Here is a 21,030-nt window from a genome sequence, read left to right as displayed (position 1 = left end):
TTGACCTTTAGAGCATGGACAATCGGTTTTGATGGTCTGCGAGGCAGAACTACTGTTAGGGTGGTTATCAATGTAACGAGTATCCATGTATATTTCAGAATTAGAAAGAGATACGATCATTACGTCATTGTTCCCAATGGAGTACGCCCACTAAATTGGACCATGTAAATCTTTTGTGTTCTGTGTGATTGATTATTTTCTTTACTAGTTTTCTGAGTTGCTTGTTCTTTGTTGTAACATCACTTGATTGTAGATTTGTAGTTATCTCTGTCCCATTCTCAGAATAACTGTCATAAAGAGGGGGTGCTGGTCAAATATCACCATTACTATGGGTTTATCTCAAATCATCTCTAACATTTCCCTCTGCCCCAGTCCTCCTATCCACCAAAATCAAACCCCAAATTTTCTCTCTCAACTTTCTCTCTCTCTAAAACTGAAGATGGAACTAACAGAGCAGCAGTTGAAGCAATTCGATGGATCTGATCCAAGCAAACCTATTTATGTAGCAATTAAAGGAAGGATTTTTGACGTTACGACTGGAAAAAGTTTCTATGGTCCTGGTGGATCTTACTGTATGTTCGCTGGTAAAGATGCAAGTAGAGCCCTAGGAAAGATGAGCAAAAACGAAGAAGATGTCTGTGCTTCTATTGATGGTCTTTCTGAGAAAGAAATTGGTGTTCTTAATGACTGGGAGAAGAAATTTGAAGCTAAATACCCTATTGTTGGTACTATTGCTTAACTAGGGTTTCTTGTTTGTTTATCATCATTAAACCATATATGAAGATGAAATTTTAGGGTTTATGTTTGTCTGATTCCTAAGATGAATCCTTGTGTTTATCTATTGTGGTTTTTTACTTAATGATTTCTTGGATATGTGTGAACTAGTAAATGATATATTATAAATAAAATTGAAGGTTGTGTTTATTAATTGTGGATTTTGGTTGTTATTTGCTCTCATAGAACTAATCAAATAGGTGATTTTATTGTTCTTTTGTTTTGCTTGTTTGTATGATATAATCAAGAAATATGCACAAATGGGTTAACTAGATATGCTATTTGCTTTGATTACCATTCAAGAACTTTATTAGCACAAGCTATATAGTTTAAGGGTTTGGGCATGTCTCAAATTCTCTAAATTAGGTAATTAGGGCTTTGTCATTACAGTTTGTTGGAGTTAGTCGGACATTGGTTGTGCGAGGGGGTTGTGATCACCTCTTGAACTAGCTTCGGGATGAGGGGAGGCCCAAAACTCCGTGCGAGGGGGTTGTGATCACCTCTTGAGCTAGCTTCAGGATGAGGGGAGGCCCCGGGTTGTGATCACCTCTTCAGCTATTGTGATCACCTCTTGAGCTAGCTTCAGGATGAGGGGAGGCCCCGGGTTGTGATCACCTCTTGAGCTAGCTTCACGATGAGGGGAGGCCCAAAACTCCGTGCGAGGGGCTTGTGATCACCTCTTGAGCTAGCTTCACGATGAGGGGAGGCCCAAAACTCCGTGCGAGGGGCTTGTGATCACCTCTTGAGCTAGCTGCAGGATGAGGGGAGGCCCAAAACTCCGTGCGAGGGAGTTCTGAATTCTGATCACCTCTTGAGCTAGCTTCAGTATGAGGGGAGGCCCAAAACTGCACCAACTCATAGTATGAGAGCTTAGGTTTTCTAAAATCTTTCAAGTCCCATTGTGGATGGGGAGGATAGTCTTCGAGGTCCCAATGTGCGAAGAGAAAGATAGTTGGAGTTGGTCAGTCCTCCATTAGTTGTGGAAGGAGTGTTGTGTTCACTTAATGGGTGTGAGGGAAAACCTCACATCTTCAGCTAGCTTCTTGTTTTGCAGAGAATTTGAGATGGATGATCCAGAGAGATAATTTTGAATACCATGTCTCTTACAGAAAATAATTGTACTTGAAGTTTTTTTCGCGGACGAAAAGTTTAACCAAGTAAGTCAACCTCAAGCTTTGCATTTAAAACTTAAAAGTAAAACCCACTCACCAAAGTCTAAATAGGTAGCCATTACTTATTAGTATAATCCTTTATGAATTACATAAATAAAACTATGAATACTTTTTATCTCCCATTAGTAATTAATGGTGAATAAGTTTAATAAAGTAGAAGAAAGGAGAAGGGAGAGAGAAAAAGGAGGAGAAGAGAGAAGAAATATGTGAATAAGTTTAAGATGGTCTGTAACATCTTACGATCGGGAACGATATCATTCTTATTTTTGCGAGTTCTTCGCATGTGTATGGAAGAACAAGAGAATAGCATGCCACCAACGAGAAATATGTACCTCCTAATGTAATTTAAGGGTTTTCTCTTGGTTGGATTGGTAACTTTTGATGCACTGTCGATATTCTGCTAGAGCCCATATCGGAAAAACGTTTCTTGCTACTGCATAGTGCAACATACATGTCTTTATGGAAGCTCCAGACAGTTCCTGTCAACAAATAGCAAAATCATTCATTCGCAGTTGCATTTTCTTATATACAAATACCCGACAATCAAGTTGGTATACAATTCAGCAATCGCCTAGTATTTGTGCTATACCTGTTGGGGAAAATCGCCGTTTTCCATTTGATTGTTTATTAGGATTTTTGCTGCTTTATGAAGTGGAGTTGGATCCCTTTCAGCCTATATTCACCAAAAAATTAACTTGTAACAATTTTAAGTATAGTAATAGCAGGAAGGAATTTTACTAGGTTTTGTTTTCCAACCTAATCATATAAGAGATCTTAAATACAAAGTTTTAAGTCCTACAAATTAAGAAAATTCAATGTAATTAAGTATTAATTAATTACCTGACCACCATGAATAAGACCCATCAGAGCCCAAGCAGTATGAACCAAGTGATCATTATTTAGAGGTACAAATTCCTGTTTACATGAAAATTAAAACATATTATAGCAATTAACTAGAGTAAAATAAGCAAATAAATTAATTCCTAAAAAAATCGAAAATTCTTTTGAAAACCCTGAGTGTGTATTTAATTTTACCTTCTTCATGCATGAAAGAAAACTCTCTCCCCATCCTCCAGATGAATTTTGTATTGATAATAGAAAATCACAAGCTTTGCGGGCGGTCAAACTGTTCTGATAGTTCTTTCCAACAGCAGCTAGTCCACGCAACCCAAACCATGTACCGTAGATATAGCAGACTCCCCAATTTCCATACCTATTTTCAAATTTTAGAATGGAAGACTTTATGATGTCCGACTCATTTGAATGATTGATTTAGGTTGAATTTTAGGTAGACACGAGTCAAATTCAGATTGAAAAAAGACCACATAAAATGAGTTGTTGATAGTTACCATGAACCATCAGGATTCTGTATATCTTCAATGTAACGAACCGCTTTTTCAATGAAAGTTTGTATTTCTTTGGTACGATATCCAGGATGTAACTTCTTAAATAGCAAAAGAGCGTGTATGGTTGATGAAGTGCACTCAATATACCTGTACATCAACACGACATTCATTACTTAAAAAAAAAAGTATTCAAGTTTTCTAGGAAGATATTCGGAAAAGTCAAAATCAAGGACTGGAGTAAGAAAATTAGACAATTAATAGTAAAAAATAATTAGATATGGCGATAAAGAAATATTATTAATCTTACTCATGCTCGACGAAGACATCCTCAAAAACTTCTGTTGAGTTGAGAACCTATTTTTGTTCACCCAGGCAACAAAATTTTGTTAATAAAACTAAGAATGAAGACTAGTTTTCTACTAATAATCAGTTTTGTAATTAGTTAAAACTATTGGATTAGCAAATAACCTCCATCCATTCCCCCGACATTGGCGGTTCCCAAGCTCCCATTCCACCATCTGCACCCTATTTCCCACAAAAGGTTTCAAAATTGAAATAATCGATAACAACTATGGTGTATTGCTAAAAAAAACTGAGCCGACCTTAATGGGATAGTTGCTCAAAATTTTCAAGCACTTTCGTTCTGTTTGGAAAATTTGGACCGACCACTCTATTTGTGGGTTAAAATCGACTTAGATTTTCAGACCATACATCATGTTTGCTGTATCAGGTATCTAGACCATACAAAATGTTTTAGGCTTTGATGTGAGAAAGATGCTCAATGTTTTGTGATCGTGGAGAAGAAGTATATATTAAATTTCTATAATCTTATTCTTCACAGAGCATGTCCTAACCATCGAACACGTTATCTAAAGTTACCCTAGCTAATGATTTACTAATTTTCTCGTAGAGTTTGTCCTAACCATTGAATACATTATCTTATGTGTTCTTGTATGTTATTTGGTTCTTCTATGTCTTTTCTAATTTCTTATATTAAGTTACCAATGAAGCAATATAAAAATACATTAATGAATGGAGAGAGAAGGGATCTTACTTGAAGGGAAAGGAGGACCTCAATAGAATCATATAGCCGTTCTTTCGGAATTCTTTCACCGACAATTTCAGACGGCATTTGTGAGAAAAGGAGGCATGCCTGTTTGATTTATAAATACCAAAATAAGGCTTGCAAGTGTAATGGATGAAACCGGTGTAGATAAATTGGTAAATCATGAAGCTTTAACCTTTTGGTAAGAGCCTCGTGGTCGAAAAAGTTTCTAAGTAAAAAGTAGTAATCAAGCCATCTATATAGCCAATTCAATAAATGCTAAGTTTTAAAACTATTTGGGTGGTTTTGTAATTTTATAGGCTCCTCTTGCTATCAAAGTATCTTTTGCAAATATTATTCACATTCTACTTGTGTCTTGTAGAGTTTTATTTATCATATGATACTTACGGTAAGTGCTTCAGCCGTACAATCTGAAACTTGCCATCCCTGATCTTGATCCGAGAAAGACCATGCTCCTTTACAAATATGACGGTACATGCTACGAAAGTCTCCCGACGGGTTATCTTTCACCTTCATATTTTCATTCAAGATTCGTCGACAGTTAAGAATTTCCGAAAAATAACACATATTTATGCCATTCTAAAATTAACTTGAGAAGAAAATAAAACCTGTGAAGCTTTTAAGTAATCATGCGCCCTTTTAAGAGTAGGACCAATTTCTTCACTAAGATTACTTGCAAGAAGTGCTTGAATGCCAAGACTGCTGTCCCACGTCTGACTTGGAACACTCTACAAAGAGGTTTAGGTTATTATAAGTTAGTAGGATGAGGTTGTACTTGTTTTTGTGGATCTGAGTTTGAATATAAATTTTTTTGGGGCTTGTTGTATATTTGCTAGAAGTACAAGGACTTATATTAAATGACATATTGTTAGAATTTTCGAGTTATTTGTTAACTCCAAACCTGCATACGGAGTCCATCTTCGGCCATCCATAAGTAATCCGGGACTCTGGCTAGATGTTTCTTGAATGCATCTGAATTTGGTTCATCTATCCAACAAGCTAGCATACACAGTGCCTATATAGTAACACACACATATATCAATTTCATCGACACTGACACAAATACTCAAATATTTGATTTATTTGTAAATATATTAAAAGAAAATATTATATGTTTGTACCTTCTCTACCGAGGCCATCGTGATATAACGACTATTCTCATCTTCGTAATGAATGTGTTCCATTGCTACTTTTAAAGCTTTCTCTCTCAATTTCGAAAATGGCCACCTTGATAAAAGAGGTTCCGAAAATATACTTAAAGCGTCCCATATCAAATTTTGTATCCGGGGACGAGGGAAGTAGACATCCTCCTACACAAATGCAACACTTTATTAAATATTACTAAATGTATTTAAAAAAATTTATCGACGTGCTTGCAGCATGGACATGACGGACGAAGGCACACAAACACTCATACCCAATCCCAACGAATATATATAGGGATTTGTACGTGACTTAAGCTCTTACAAGTCCATTCAAAACGCCTCGACAATCCACCATGATATATCTGAAGATGCTCCTCTAAGCAATGCGAGACTATCACATACATGTGTATATCACATACATGTGTATATATAAGACAGAAATTCATTATGGATTGCACATAAATGTACTGACCTTGGCAACGACATGACGCGTTTTTGTCCAGTTTATTTCATTGTAAGGTTGCACATGGAGTTCCTCTCTCAATGACAAAGTGAGATTGGTTATCGGTGCAACAAATTTTTTCCCATATATATACGACATTGGCAAGCAAACCAACCGACTGTAGCACCACATTTTGGCTAAAGTGACATATAAAAATAAGTCAGTGAATTCATAATGTATAGAAAACGATTACGTATGCTAGAAATTCAGATGCAAACCTGGATTAACGGGCAAAAATCTAGGAAGGAGCCAAAATTCTGGAGGAATTGGATTAACCCCTGACCATTCATACACTCCAAGTACCTGCATTGATCATGAATGTTTAGTCATTTTAATGAGCCTATGCCTCTTAGTTGTGTGAGATTTTCCCTGCATTTGGTTCAAACAGACAATTTCTAGAATAACAATGAGGTTTATTTTATGGAAAAGTAGCATACGCCTTTCGTTCGTTCATAATAAGATCTAATATTGAAGTTCTATCGAAATCGATTGGTTCAGGTTTCAAGTTGTGATGACCACACCTTGTTTACATTGTTTAAAAAAGTAAATCTAACAAGTTTACGAGTTACAATATTAAATTTTCTCGAAGTATAATATATCTGATCACGTTTACCGAATCTTTGTTAGGTTCAAGAACTTCCGTCATCTGACACCAATTGTTTGATTAGGTATTTTATGAGTTTGAATGTGACATTAATTGATTAGGTACTAATTCCAAACTTTGGAGCAACTAATTAATGGACACAACTTAATTAACCGATCGCTAATTAGCTACATTTGGTATATAGTGAATGTATTTAGACAACGTATAACTAAAAAATATTTAATAGTATATTAGTATAATGTGTATTATATTTATATCATTTCAACAAAAAAAATGTACTATTTTATATTCGTTTGTTCATATAATATTTTTAACGGGACACCTCGGAAAATCCATCAACAAGAGGGGAAGCGTTTGGGAAGAAAAACTCATACGGAGTGAATTGGGTATAGGACGACCCAAACTCCCACACGGCATATATTCCCACTTTTAGCTCTTTATATGGTAAGGTCTAAAAACAAGTTTTCATATCAAACAAATGATTTAGACAGACATACTGAAAGCCAAGTCTTTCCCCATGACGGCAAAGATGTCACACCACCACGATCAATGATCCATTTTCGTGCTCTTTCGCAGGCATGGTTTTCACCCCCTTCAGGCCCCTCTCCGAGTATACGCATACAAATGTAGTTAAGGGTCGTGCAGAACATTGTACTATGACCTTCAAAGTGAAACCCAAACCCTCCATCTTCATTCTTCAAAAATAAAAATAAGTGGTCAATTGAATTAGTGTACACTTAATCAAGATGAATAACTTATGTATATTTATATATACACATGTACATACCTGATGACAATAGATGTAACGGAGCGTCTCTTTTATATGTTCTGGTGATAATATAGCATTAAGAGTCCCCGTAATATATAGCGTGAAAACCTTCATTTAATGAGCAAATTTAGGTCAACACGTTTTAGGTAGAATAATAAGAGAATATAAACAAATTTGAAAAAATTGACTAAAATATATATTTTTGTAAGAGAAACTCAAAATTTTTGATGCAAACACAATTATGCTCATTTTATTACTGAAAATGCTGATGTAATTGGATCATATTGGTAAATACCTAGGTTTTATTGCAGTTAGGTGGAGTAGTTGGGAAACTTGAAAAAAGGACGATTTTCTCTTAAAAAGACAACTTTTCCGTGTGATCTTTTGATTTAAAAAAATAGTACTACTAAATTGGATCCTACATTGAAAGTAACGAAAAATCTTTTCGAAATATATGTATTTCATCATTAATGGACATGTTACGAGAAAATTCGATGATATTTACCCTTTTTTGCTTGTTACACAAACAATTTCTGCATGACAAACTAACTTTCTTATAGAAATCATACCATGTGTTAAGCGTGAGGAGTTAATAAAAGTTACCAAGGGTGGCATAAGAAATAAGGGTCCATCAATATTAGCAGCCCAATGACCATCGTCTGCCTGCAAAGTAGAAAAGTATCGAACTGCTTTCGTCAAAGTTGTTGTTACATCATCATATGTAACTTCTTGTTCTTCGTCTATTGTCACCGGGGGTGTGCTCAGATCATATTTATTCTTATTTTCTCTCAATTGCTGTCCAATTTAGTCAAAATCATCGTAAGTAAAATATTAAAGAAGCAACATCAAGAGGAAATAAAAATTTCCCTTGAATTTAATCCTACTCATGTAAGTCGAATACTTGCTTATCTACATTTTACCTGTAATCGCATCAAAACATCTCCACAAGTTTTGACTTTGTATCGATTTTTATAAAACTCTTGGCGAGCTTTTTCAACTTCGGCTCGCTCTTCTGGTGTCCCAGCGTTTTGGTCGAATTCCCATGTTTGTCTCCCAACATAATTATTCGTGCTAAAAAGCCATTGGCTAAATGGGCCGCCATGATCTGCAACCTTAAGCTTCCACATGCTACAGATAAATGAAAGATACTGTGAGAAGCCCATTTGAAGTAAAAAAAAAGAGTGTAGTTTATATTATAGAAATGTAAACAATATATGCGAAAACAAAATACTTTAATAAAATACGAAAAGCTAGATCCGAAAAAAGAAACAATGGAAAATTTCAATCAATCTAAAGGCATGTTTGATTTCGTGAAATTTAGAGTGAAAAGTAGTTTTCTTGAAAAATTGGTTTTGTAGGTTTGATTTGACCAAAATAAGTTATACCAAGGCTACCAAGCTCTATTTCGTAAGGGATAATGCTAGTCGGACTCTCAAAGTGCCCATAAAATCACGAAATCAGGCACTTTGAGAATCTGGTCGGTAAAAGTGGTTGTAAACCATTTTGACCAAAGTGGTTGGGGTTTACAAACCCAGACTCTCAAAGTGCCTGATTTCGTGATTTTGTCGGCACTTTGAGAGTCCGACTAGCATTATCCTTTCCTAATGAACTATCGAACTCTTGCTCTCTCTCTCTCTCCCTTTACTCTCAATCCAATTTTTCATCATTCAAACTCTCTCTCCCTCTCTAATACTCCCTAAATCTCTCTACTTCATTATTTATGACTGAAATACCGGCCACTTTATAAAAAATTTCGATATCTCACGGAATTTTTTCTTGATAAATCTTTGAAATCTCTGAATCTCAACTTCTACCAGTCTCTCAATTCATCAATGCACCTCTCTCTCTATCTCCAAGAAATATCTTATTAGAGCATCTTGAATGCAAAATTTTTAAAAAAAAATCGAAAAATATACCTGTCAAGATTTGAATTTCTGTTCTCAACAAAAAAAAAACAAAAGATTTGAATTTCTGATTTGTCTCTTTCTAATTGGGCAAAATTGAGGTCCACAGTTTGAAATCGGCACAAAGAAAGAAAAAGACAAGATTACTTTTAGGGTTGCATACTGTCTAACGTTCCTAAATTATGTATAGTCACATTTTGTGTAAACCTCTTGTATTTGCTAAATTGTTTTCTTGTAAACATTATCAAATGTACTCAATAGACACATAAAGTAGATCAATAAAGACTACTTTAGTTTTTACCTCAAATTTGTTCTTCAGTTGTTCTTGTTCGAGGTTGGTATTTTCACAAACTTCTCCGATGCAACACTCTAGAACATCTCCAATGCAAAACTAAAAATAAATAAACTTTAAAAGTCTTATGTATCATGTGTTTATTATATGATATCTAATTGATTTTATCTTATGGGCAAAATAGAGATCTTCTAAAGTCTTGGTGTCATAAATGCAAATCTCTAAGAGTACATTATTTATTTATGTGTTATGACTATTTTGGTAGAAAATATAATATGTTATTTTAAAATTTAGAAAAAAAAAAGTTTCTAATAGGGCAAATGTTGAATTGTAGAATTAGAAATATCTCAAAAGTCCTCTCGAGATCTTTAAGATTAACTACTTTCACATCATCTAAAAGATCTAAATTAAAATTTGCATTGGGCGCAGGTTTTTAAAAGAAAAATCTAAAAAACCTATGAAGAACTTAGATAATCTAATTACTTATGTGTATCAGATTTCACATTACTAAAAAATCATAAACTTCGGTCCCGCTAAAACAAATTTTTCGCGGCTTTGAATATTTCCCTTTTATACCTTCGACGAAATCATGAGTTCCTCCGATTTATGGTTCCGAAGATTCATGAGTGAAAATTATTTATTTGTTTGTTTATTTGTTTGGTAACTAATAGACTACTAAGATTTTTGTCAACCCTTAATTGCCTAAGTTGTCGATAGTGTTGACATAAACTCCAAACCTGGAGGTCCAAGTTCGACTCTCAGAAAAGATGAAATTCATGGTTTATTGAACTTGGGCGGTTAAAGGTCAAAATAAACTAGTTTAGTTAAGCTTTAAGCCCGTAGTTCAATTTTTTTTTTGAATTGTTCAGCGTGTGCCTCGAACCCTTAAAAGATAACGACGTTTTTTTATTCAATTATAATTGCTTTGTACGCTTATTCATTTTATGATAATATTTTCTTATTTTTCTACTAATAGACATACCTAGGATTTGAGAAGCGGATAAAAAATTTTGCAGTTAGATTCGTTGAGATAAACAAAAAAATAAGATATAAAATATTCTGTTTTACCAAGTAAATGAAATAAAATACGATAAACATACTACGCTACTCGTTTACAAAGAGGAAAAATCTGAGAAAGGAGACTCTACAGCCGTAGCAACTAAGAGAAAATATGAAAGTGAAGGAAGACGAAGAAGAAGAGATAAAGACGAAGTATACGAGAGAGAAACATAAAGTATATGAGAGGGAAATATAAAGTATACGAGAGAGAAAGATAAGAGAAAATAAAAATGAAAGAAGAAAAAAAAAATTAAATAGAAAAGAATAAGCACAAAAAGATATGGGGGCCAAAAAGGAAATTTTTGACAAAATTGAGTGCCAAAATGACAGTTACATACGAACTAAGGGCCAAATCAGAAGTCTGTTATCAATTGGGGGCCAAACCTGAATTACTTCTTTCCAATAGCTGAAAAAAAACATCTGAAAAATCTCCCTTTGGGTGGATTCGAACCCATGATCATGGGTGTGTAAGCACCTGCCTTCCACCAGCAGGGCTAAATCCTACAGGTGTCAACCTTGTGGTCCGGAACTATTAGTAGATAACCCAGGTTATAGCCTGGGTTAGTCTACATATAGCTCCGCCCCTGGGTGGAAGATTATACCTCCTACCACTCCAACCAAGGGTTGTTGGCTATTTAAGTAGGTATTTTGTAATACCTAAATTTTAGAGAGAGAGAAAGAGGAGTACCATGACTCGAACCCTCGCCCTTAGCATGCCAACCTATGATGGCTACCATAAGAGCTCGGGTGAGACAGGTAGCCCGTTCAGTTGGCTTTAGGCCTGTGTTCAGTTGGGCTTTAAGCCTGTTTATGTAAGAGTTCAAATTAGCGTTTAACATGCTTATCACAACTCATTAAGTATCAGTGTCGTTGTAACTACTAACGTGGACACTTTAAAAAGAAAAAATAATACAAGAATTTATAATTATTTGAGTTTTTTTAAATGCTTAAACAATCATTTTTTGAAAACTCGATTTTTTCAAACCCGTGTTTCCCGAATTTCGAAAACATTTTTTTTTTCCATATGTACTTTTTGGAAGTTGTTTTTTTTTCACAAACCGTTCTTTTCCTGTAAAAGTTTTTAATTTTTTTTTTCTCGAAAACGGTTCTGAAAACGAAAACACCCGTTTTTGCAAAAAAAAAACAGTTGCCGAAAGAATAACCGGTTTCTTAAAAAAGTGCCTTCTGAAAAAATAAAATCTGAAAAACACATAGGGTTTTGTAAAAAAGGATTTTGATTTTCGAAAAAAGTGGTTTTCGCGAAATATAGTTGCCAAAAAAAGAGATTCTAGAACAAAAGTTTCTTAAAAGCATCTTCCGAGAAAACGATTTCTAAAAAGAAAATGTTGGTTTTTGAAAAAATAAACAGAACAGTTACTGGAAAAATAAACGGAACACCAATTTAAGAAAAAAATGGTGTTCGCGAAAAAAATTGTTTCTGAAAAAAAAAAACGGTATCCAATTTATTTTATAGGAAAAACATGCTTTTAAAGAATTTTTTTTTGTTAATTTTAATTTGGAAATTTCTATTAAATAAGTCAAAATCCTAACAAATCATAGGAGTAGGTGAAATTTTAGTCCAATACAAATTTTGGACTTAGGACCAAGAACCTTAAGATTTTTAATAGCCAAACACTAAGGAATTTTGGTTCTTAGAAAATCTATTTTTAGTAGGAATCTTATTCAAGAATCCTACATCATTTATTTAAAATATAATAAATGATGACTTTAAAGCTATAGTTAGAAAGAATGACACTTTAGCAAGTATGCTGTGTGAGTGAAAGAAGCATTTTGAAGCTATCTAAGATCACACAAATACCTATGACATGTACAAGCCGCCACTGATTTATAATTGCAGCACATGTTATGTGTTTGTTTGAAGGGATCACACAAATATAATTGCTTTATATTTACAATGCAAGTAATATAAAGCATAAGGCTGAAGTAAGAAAACCAAGTGCTGAAGTACCTGTACCTGAAATTGTGTTTTACGCCCTGAAACAAGAAAGGTGATTCTAGGGAGAGAGAGAGAGAGAGAGAGAGAGAGAGAGAGTGCGAGAGATTGAAGATTTCAATCACTGCGGAGCTTCCCAAAACAGAAAATGAGAAAAGATAAGGGTTACCTGGCAAAATCCTCATTTATAATGTCAACCACTTTTCTTTGGTACTTTTTTTTTTTTTTGTTGAACTAATTTTCTTTGGTACTTGGTTGATAGACTTTAATTTGTGATCTGAATAGAAATTAATTAATTTAGTTTTGTTAGAAACTAATTAATTTAATTACTATAGTCATTTACTAAATTATTTGGTGAATGAACGGTGCAGATCTTATGTTAGGGTGGCTCGGCCCAAAGTAGTCAAAACGGCCGCTTTGCGACCAACGTAGGCAAGAGCTTCATATGTTTGGATTTTGTACGTTACTTTCAAAATAATAATTAACAATTATATTCTAACAAGATTGAAATTTGTAGCTTACTAATTAAGGACTAAGGTCAACACTTGCTTGCTCAAGTATTTCAAAATGTTGACATAGACTCTAAAACCCTGGAGGTTTCAAGTTCGATTTCCAGAAGAGGTGGAATTCATAGTTTATTGAATTTGGTTATTAAAGGTATAAATAATGTAATAAATTTGTCGGGCTTTAAGTCTCTTTAATATTGTTGGGTTTTAAGCTTCTTTCATTAATGATTGAACTTAGGCGGTTATCGTGCTTATCACATTTTCATGATGTCAATGGCTTGTAACGACTAACGTAGATCGTAATCCATTTCTCAAAAAAAAAGAAAATTAAGGTGTAAGGGCCTAGGTTATGTCTAAAAGGTAGGTATCAAATCCCACTAAATACTATTACCAATTTTAATTTTCTTTTTCAACATGAATTATATAGGACTCTCATATTTAACTTTGCTGGAAGGAAGCCTCTCACATGTTTGTACCGGCCCTGTCAATATAATTTGTTTTGTTCCTTTTCTTTTTGGTTGATAAATCAATAATTTTATTTTATGGTTTAAAATTTTATGAATTAAAAATATTTAGATCCATGAATAACAAAAAAATTTTAAAGCGTGAAGATTTGTGGGGCTCACATTTGTTCTTTCTAGAAACATATCCATAAGATATACGGGATATATAGTAGTTAGAAATTGTCTTGCTTCTAGCAAAATTCATTCATTCACCCACAAATTAAGACATTAAGTGTGAGTCTCTATCTAACGGTTTGGATTCACCCCGTTATTACGAAAGAATCACACAATTGAGATGTCGTGTTTTTTCCCATTTAATTTCATCTTCCTCTACTTCACCTTCTTCCCCCCCAACGGCCGGACCACAATAGTCTCTCACTGCACCACCATTGGTGATTGGTCCACTAGCTCCCCCAACCATAGACATCATCTCTCACATTTCTTAATGTCTCATTCTTGTCATATCTCAGTCTTGTCAATTACTCGCTCTCTTTCAACTATCTCTCACCCTAGATAATACAACACTTTCTCTTTGTTTCTCCTGCAGAATAAGAGGATAAAAGCCGTTCACGAGTCTTTTGGATTTGATTTCACAGATTCATGAGTCTAAATGATTTTTTTTGTTTGGTTGGAATATTGGTAATTATAATTATTTTAAAAAGAAACTAAAGAATTTTTTTTTCAAAACTGTTCATTTTTGTTGTCAAATACCATTTTCTTCGATATATTTTTCTCGAAAGTTGTTTTTCAAATTTTTTTTCTAAATCTATTATTTTTCAGAAAATCATTTTTCCAAATTCATTTTTCTATTTTTTTCATAAACCATTTTTCCCGAAAAACAACTTCTTCAAAAAATGTATTTTTCTCCAAATTCTTTTTTACCCCGAAAACCGTTCTTTTTCCGAATTTTTTTTCCAAGATAACTGTTATTCCCCGAGAAACCATTTTTCTTCAAAATCTATTTTTTAGGAATTTTTTTTGAGAAAAAACGGTTTTAGAAAAAAAAAATTCTGAGAAAAAGTAGACACGGGTTTTTCGAGAAAAAAATTATCATAAAAAAATGATTTTCTAGAAAAAATTGTTTACGAGGGAAAAACAGTTTTAGGGGTTAAGTGGTCTTCGGGAACAACGATTTTCGGGGGAAAGTGATTTTCTGGAAAAATCGATTTTGAGAAAAAAAAATATTTCGGAGAAAAGCGTTTTTCGAGAAAAATCAATTTCAGGATAAAAGACGGTTTTTCGAGAAAAAAAATTTTCTCGGTTTCGGGGGAAAACGTTTTTCGAGAAAAAACAATTTTCGGGGATAAACAGTATTTGGAAAAAACCTCGAGAAAACAATTTTGGTGGAAAGTGGTTTTCGAGAAAAAGTCGATTTTGAAAAAAAAAAAGATTTTTGGCAAAAAGAAAAATTCGGGAAAAAAGTTTTTGGAAAGAAACAAAGTATGGGAAAAAAAAAATTTTAACAATTATTTTGTAGAAAAATAATATGTTTTTAAAGAGATATTTTTTTGCGTTAATTTTAAGTTCGAAATTTAAGTTTATTAGTTCAAAATTCTACCAAATATTAGTGGATAGGGTGGGATTTTGGTCCAATACAAATTTTGGACTTATCTTATAATTTTTTGTAACCAAATAGACCAAGGAATCATGAGTCATCGATATTTTTTTGAATATTGACTACAATGGTCATTACAAAGGCATTGATACATCAATACGATGTGATAAGTACAATGGTTGCCGAATTACTATTGGTCTAAAGTCCGACGAAATTAAATGGCCTAAAGCCCACAGAAACTACTTTGCTTATACCCAACTTCAATATTCTGGATTTGCACTTCATGGAATCGAACCTGAGACCTCCGTATTGCGGAGTAGATGCACTGACCAACTGGCCTACCAGTTGTTGGCAACTCGGCATAGACTATAATCTATCTCTTTGAGAAAAAAATGAGCAAAGGAAGAAAAAGAGAGACTATAACATTTGTGTAGAAGTTGAAACCAGACTTCCTTTCTGAATCAGTGGTCGCATAATTGTTATCTCAATCATCTTCTCCACAATAACATGTTTCCCATTCTTTTAATTATTGCTTCAGTAAATTGGATTTTGTAAATTTGGAAAAGAAATTATTGGTCCTTCACCATTATATTCATCATTATTTTCTTCCACTCCAGTGAGACTGGGTGGGTGGCATTTATGGGGGATTGTCTTCGCCAACTGAGTTTCTTGGTGGCACCTCTATCACCACAAGTGTCACTTCCCCATAACTCAATAAATCTAAGATTGGTTTTGGATTTGATGAGTAGTATAATCTATTTGGTTCTTAATTAATTTTGCCATTTGTGCTTTTATGATATGTTAAGAAATTGAGATTTGTTTTCCTGAGTTGGTTAGGTTTTTTCAGTTTTCAATTGATAAAACTTGTAGGCAGAGAAACATAATTATTCAGAGAGAATGAGAGATGCATGATTTTCCTTACCTAAACAATGGGTGTGAAAATGAAAGGACCAAAATTAATGGCTATTCATACTGCTCAAAATAAGAAAAGTTATGGAGAAAATGATTCTCATATTAAATATTTCCTCTCTATCCTTTCCTTTTCCCCACCTTGCAATCAAACTCGGCCTAAGAGCATCTCCAATGCAAAACTCAAAAAAATTTCTATTCATCCTATATGTCAAGTTCCTTTTGAGATTCTCACTCCTAGGTGGCGTTAATAGAGATCTTCAAAAAAATTTTGTCTCCAATACAAAACTCTAAACTTATCTTATTTACTTATGTGACATAGTTATTTTTACAAATAAATAATAAGTTATTTTAGAAAATATAGAGGACTCGATTTCTATTGGTTGAAAATCAAATATTGATGAGTTGGACAATTAGAGATATCTCAAGAGGACACTCTAGAAATAAAGTGTCCTCTTGAGATATCTCTATTCCACCCTCGACACGTCATCTTAGAGATCCAAATAGAGTGTTGCATTGGAGAGGATTTTTAAGAAACAACTCTAAAAATCCTAGGTGGCACTCGGAGTTTCTGAGATTGAGTGTTGCATTGGAGATGCTCTAAGTTTTGTCAAAGAAGCTTGCTTTCACAATAGAAGTTTTAAAGCCAAACAGTTAGCTTTAATAGATTGATAACAAAAGCAAGTTGAAAGTGATAAAGCAAAGAATTTTATTTCTTATTTTCTCTTACATGTAACTCTTACTGCGAGAGGTATTTATAGATATACAGTATTTATACAATTGTATTTGGATAAGAACAAATCAAATTCAAAATCGAAAATAATTTAAAAATACTGAAAATGATTTAAAAATATTTGTGACAACATTGAAGTCTAATTTTACTCCATGCTTTATCACAAAGAACAGGTGGTCATTTAGTTCAAAAGATAAAATCCATCAACACAAAGAGAGAATATCAATTTCAACAAAAAAAAAAGAGAGAATATCAATAACAACAAAAAAGAGAGAATATCAATAACAACAGGGGCACCTACTTACAAAAAGTGTTCCTCTTTTTTTCGTTTTACATACCTAATACTTTCTAATAACAACAAACTTATGAATCCTATATAATAAAACAGGACAGATGGTTATTTGGTGTCTTACCTTTTTTATTAGAAGTTTAATAAAGATTAAATCTATAAGATAAGAAAGAAGTCTAACCGTCCGTTTTTTGTTTGACATTTATTTGGGAGGAGAAGAAAAAGAAAAAGCGGAGGAAATAGACAAGAGAAATGGTGGTGGTTGGAGATGAGAAATAAGAAGTTTTGTTGCCTTAAAAAATTTGTACCTCAGATAATTCGACAAATCCCTTAATTTCTCTTTAAAATTTTGTACCCCGAAAATTTTCTTATCTCTCAAAAACGCTGGCTATCTTTTATCTCCAAATCAGGTTTAAGAGCTGTTTGGCATGTGAAAGTAGAATATATTCTACTTCTAGTAGAAATCCTTTTGCACTTTTACCCTTTTGCTTTAATAAAATAAAAGGCATATTTAGGAAAATAGACATATAAATCAAAAAATTACTAAGTTAGTTTAGTGACATTTTTCTAATCCTAAATTTTATGTCTCAAGGAGGTACTTCATTACAACTAAAATTATTTTTTTGGTATGAGATTGGAGTGGTGGTATAGCAGTGGACGTGGTCCAGAAGTTATGGTCAAAGAGATGAAGATGATGGTAGATTTGTATTGGTGGTTTATAGATGGTAGTGATTGGCGCAATCTACGTAATAATATTGTCCAAAATGTAGTATCAGAAATATGGTGGTGTTTGAAGTGTGGTGGCTGAAGTGTGATGGTTGCAGTGGTTGAGGTGTGGTGGTTGAAGCTCCATCATCTACCATCATCACCATTATACGTCTATACGACCATTCCAATCACGTACAGAAATCATAATTTCATTAAACTTTGAGACAAGAAAAGTTAAAATGGTAAGAGTGTTATCAAAATAACTTAATAACATTTCTTTATTTTTAAGTTACTATTTTTCGAATATATTCTTACATCTTTTAGTTTATTTTATTAAAGTAAAAGGACTTCTACTAAATGTATACTAACTTCTAGCAGTATAAAAACTTCGATTATTATTTTTGAAAAGACACCACAACAAAATTTAGAAATTAGTGATGGTATGCTCAGTACCGATATATGGCCCATTTCTCTCAAGTCCCACGCCCTACAAAATTTAAGAGAGGTGGTTAATTCTGCTCCACATGGAATGTGGATGCGGGATAAATTGTTGGAGAGCTTAGGGGATTACAACTTGTCATTCGTGGAAGGAATATATTAAGAAAAGTTGACGTGTAAGAAAATATTTTGGAGTACAAAACTTTAAAGAAAAGTTTGTCAAAAATATCAGATTTATGACGGATGACCACCACATATTGTAATTTCCACCACCATAAGTTCTCCACCATTACTTTGTATTCAAGCACAATAATGTGTGATGGTCATCCATCATAAATCTAATATTATAACAAAATTGTAGATTTTAGAGAATATTCAGGTGTAACAAAACTTCTTCCTCATCTCCTTCTATCTTCGACCACTATCTCCAGCAACAACCTGTTGCTACCACCATTTATCTCCCCTCTCTCTCTCTCTCTCTCTCTCTTTCTCCCCCAATTCTTCTTCTTCTTCTTCCCACCACCACCTCTATTTACCTATCCTTTTTTACTCTCTTTCTTTCCCTCTTTTGTATTTATCCCTCTCTCTCACTATTTATTTTTCGCTCTCTCTCTATTCTCTTCATCTTTCCTCCCCCTCGCCTCCGCCCTCCCCCTCTTTTTATCCTGCAGTAAAGGCATTGGTTTGGGAGACTTCACAGAAATCAAATTAACATTCCGACAAAAGGACACTCCCCTTCTTCGGAACAGATAAAGGAGGAAGAGGAAGAGGAAGAGGAAGAGGAAGAGGAAGAAGAGAGAAACACCGAGGAAAAAAAATTAAGAGAAAAAGTGATAGTGGTGGAAGATGCTGATGGTCAAGAGGAGAACATAGAGAGATCTGAAAAAAAAGAATTTAAGGTTGCCAACAGTGGCAGTTTGTTAGCCACCATTACCAACGTGCAAAAGAAATTGTAATGAGGTTGGAGGAAATAAAACAAGGCGCAAAAAAATTTCCACTCAAAAATTTGTATCGAGGAAAATTTTCTTGTTTCCTCAAAGCGGTATCATTAAGAAATTTGGGGTCTTAGCTCCAAACAACGAGACTAAATAAGACCTAATTTTGGGTCCTATCATACTTTTTTTTTTCAAAAAATCTTTTGGGTTATTTCTTGATTGGCTTCTAAAGTATGACCAGCTTCACGCGAGACTAACATACAAAAGGGTGAATTAAGACGATGAAGTATGATAGTAGTATCTCGTAGACGGGAAAATAGAGATGGGGATCATCTCGACATTTCGAATAAATTAGAGAGCTACGCGGGAAGTTGGTCATACTTTAGGGGCTCAATCGGGAAATAATCCAAATGTTTTATTGGCCAAATTATTTCTGGGATTTCTTCTTTTCCTAATAATACAAACACCAGTTTATCACAAACACAAAACTATTTGTTACTACCATACAATCGTTTTTATGGTAATCTTTTCTTTCTGTGAAAAGGTTTAAACCTTTGAATGATAAAACACACTCGAGTATAACGAGTGGAGATGAATAAGGTGATCTTCTCGGTTGATGACCGAGAGAGAGTGTCTCGGCTATAACCGAGAGGTATGTAACGACTCTTGGTGAAAACCGAGAGTGGTGATACTCGGGTATAACCGAGAGAGAGATGAATGGAGCTCTCGGTTATAATCCGAGAATTGTTGATGATGAACTCGATTGAAACCGAGAGATGAAGATCGGTGAGCTTGTTGGTTGTTGTGTGTGAGAGAGAGAGAGAGAGATAGGTAAATACCTTGTTTATTAACACTACAACTTGTACATTACATTATGTATGGATCTCTTTATATAGGTTTACATGATAGAGTTTTAAGTTATCAAAACTTATCTAAACTAATCCTAAACTAATCTAAACTATAATCCTAATACCTAAGGAATCCTAGTTGTAGTAGGATTCCTATTTGGACCAAGTCCACTCGGTTTGGCCGAGTGGAGTGGACCTTCCAACACTCCCCCTCAAGTTAGAGCGGGAATGGAAGTAACGCCTAACTTGCCAATAATGTTCTTGAACGGTTCTGCCCCAAGTGGCTTTGTGAAGATATCCGCTAACTGATTTTCTGTACTGGTGAAGCGTGTGGCAATGACGTTGTCTTTAATCTTTTCACGAACGATGTGGCAATCTATCTCAATGTGTTTTGTACGTTCGTGGAAGACGGGATTATCAGCAATGTGGAGAGCGGCCCGATTGTCACAGTAAACTGTCATCGGGTCAGAGTGGTTGATTCCAAAATCAAGTAGTAAATACTTGAGCCATTGTAATTCGCATGTGAGGATGGCTAAAGCTCGATATTCTGCTTCTGCCGAAGATTTGGCAACTGTGGGTTGCTTCTTTGATTTCCAGGAGAGAGGGCTGGATCCCAACATTATGAAATATCCAGTAGTGGATCTACGGGTTGAAGGGCAGCCAGCCCAATCCGAATCACAGTATCCTGTAATATGGAGAGAGTTGTCTGCGGATAAGAAGACTCCTTTATCAAGAATACCCTTCAAGTATCGTAGAACGCGATGAGCTGCGTCTAAGTGTACTTGGCTAGGTGTTTGCATGAATTGACTGAGGTTGTTTACGGCGAAGGTGATATCCGGCCGTGTAACCGTTAAGTAAAGTAATCTGCCTATGAGACGACGGTAAACTGACGGATCTGGTAAAGGTGTAACGTCGGTGGGACTGAGACGGAGTTTTTGTTCCATGGGAAACTCAGAAGGACGTGCAGCGGTGAGTCCAGAATCTTTCAAAATATCAAGAGCATATTTCCTTTGACATAG

The 21,030-nt window shown here is 34.4% G+C and overlaps 2 protein-coding genes across 11 annotated transcripts; one reads left to right on the top strand and one right to left on the bottom strand.

Annotated features, from left to right (window-relative positions):
• Positions 1-298: 298 nt before the first annotated feature.
• MAPR2 (membrane-associated progesterone binding protein 2) lies at positions 299-928 on the top strand. Its single transcript, XM_086644588.1, has one exon. It carries the CDS (start codon positions 329-331, stop codon positions 737-739), a length of 411 nt encoding a protein of 136 aa, XP_086500714.1. The 5' UTR covers positions 299-328; the 3' UTR covers positions 740-928.
• A 1,053-nt stretch (positions 929-1,981) lies between these two features.
• LOC147564218 (beta-amyrin synthase-like) lies at positions 1,982-12,791 on the bottom strand. 10 transcript variants are annotated; one of them, XM_086644511.1, is made up of 20 exons: positions 12,609-12,791; positions 9,584-9,772; positions 8,299-8,506; positions 7,982-8,173; positions 7,397-7,486; positions 7,107-7,304; positions 6,224-6,308; positions 5,976-6,142; positions 5,480-5,668; positions 5,260-5,373; positions 4,967-5,086; positions 4,746-4,868; positions 4,347-4,445; positions 3,761-3,817; positions 3,600-3,646; positions 3,296-3,439; positions 2,982-3,159; positions 2,787-2,861; positions 2,536-2,619; positions 1,982-2,425 (listed from the first exon to the last, which is right to left on the bottom strand). In XM_086644511.1, the coding sequence occupies exons 3-20, from the start codon at positions 8,503-8,505 to the stop codon at positions 2,282-2,284; spliced, it is 2,313 nt and encodes a 770-aa protein (XP_086500637.1). In that variant the 5' UTR covers position 8,506; positions 9,584-9,772; positions 12,609-12,791; the 3' UTR covers positions 1,982-2,281. The 10 variants fall into 10 exon arrangements, with proteins under 10 accessions (XP_086500637.1, XP_086500646.1, XP_086500665.1 ...); XM_086644520.1 differs by having other exon boundaries at positions 9,584-9,673; positions 12,609-12,747; XM_086644539.1 differs by having other exon boundaries at positions 9,584-9,651; positions 12,609-12,747.
• Positions 12,792-21,030: the final 8,239 nt, after the last annotated feature.

Source organism: Eschscholzia californica, unplaced genomic scaffold, assembly GCF_041429995.1.
Source record: "Eschscholzia californica isolate CP2 unplaced genomic scaffold, dmEscCali1.0.p SCAF_1, whole genome shotgun sequence".
In the NCBI taxonomy this organism is placed as follows: domain Eukaryota; kingdom Viridiplantae; phylum Streptophyta; class Magnoliopsida; order Ranunculales; family Papaveraceae; genus Eschscholzia; species Eschscholzia californica.
This window is presented reverse-complemented; position numbering and strand designations above follow the sequence as displayed.

Bases quoted from the DNA above. Each gene is read 5' to 3' on its own strand.
- MAPR2 (XM_086644588.1), top strand. From the start codon at position 329: ATGGGTTTATCTCAAATCATCTCTAACATTTCCCTCTGCCCCAGTCCT.
- LOC147564218 (XM_086644505.1), bottom strand. From the start codon at position 8,541: ATGGGCTTCTCACAGTATCTTTCATTTATCTGTAGCATGTGGAAGCTT. The intron at 5,669-5,975 runs GTCAGTACATTT...GCATTTGTGTAG, and splicing joins CGCGTCATGTCGTTGCCAAG to GAGGATGTCTACTTCCCTCG. The intron at 3,160-3,295 runs GTAACTATCAAC...ATTTGAAAATAG, and splicing joins CAGAATCCTGATGGTTCATG to GTATGGAAATTGGGGAGTCT.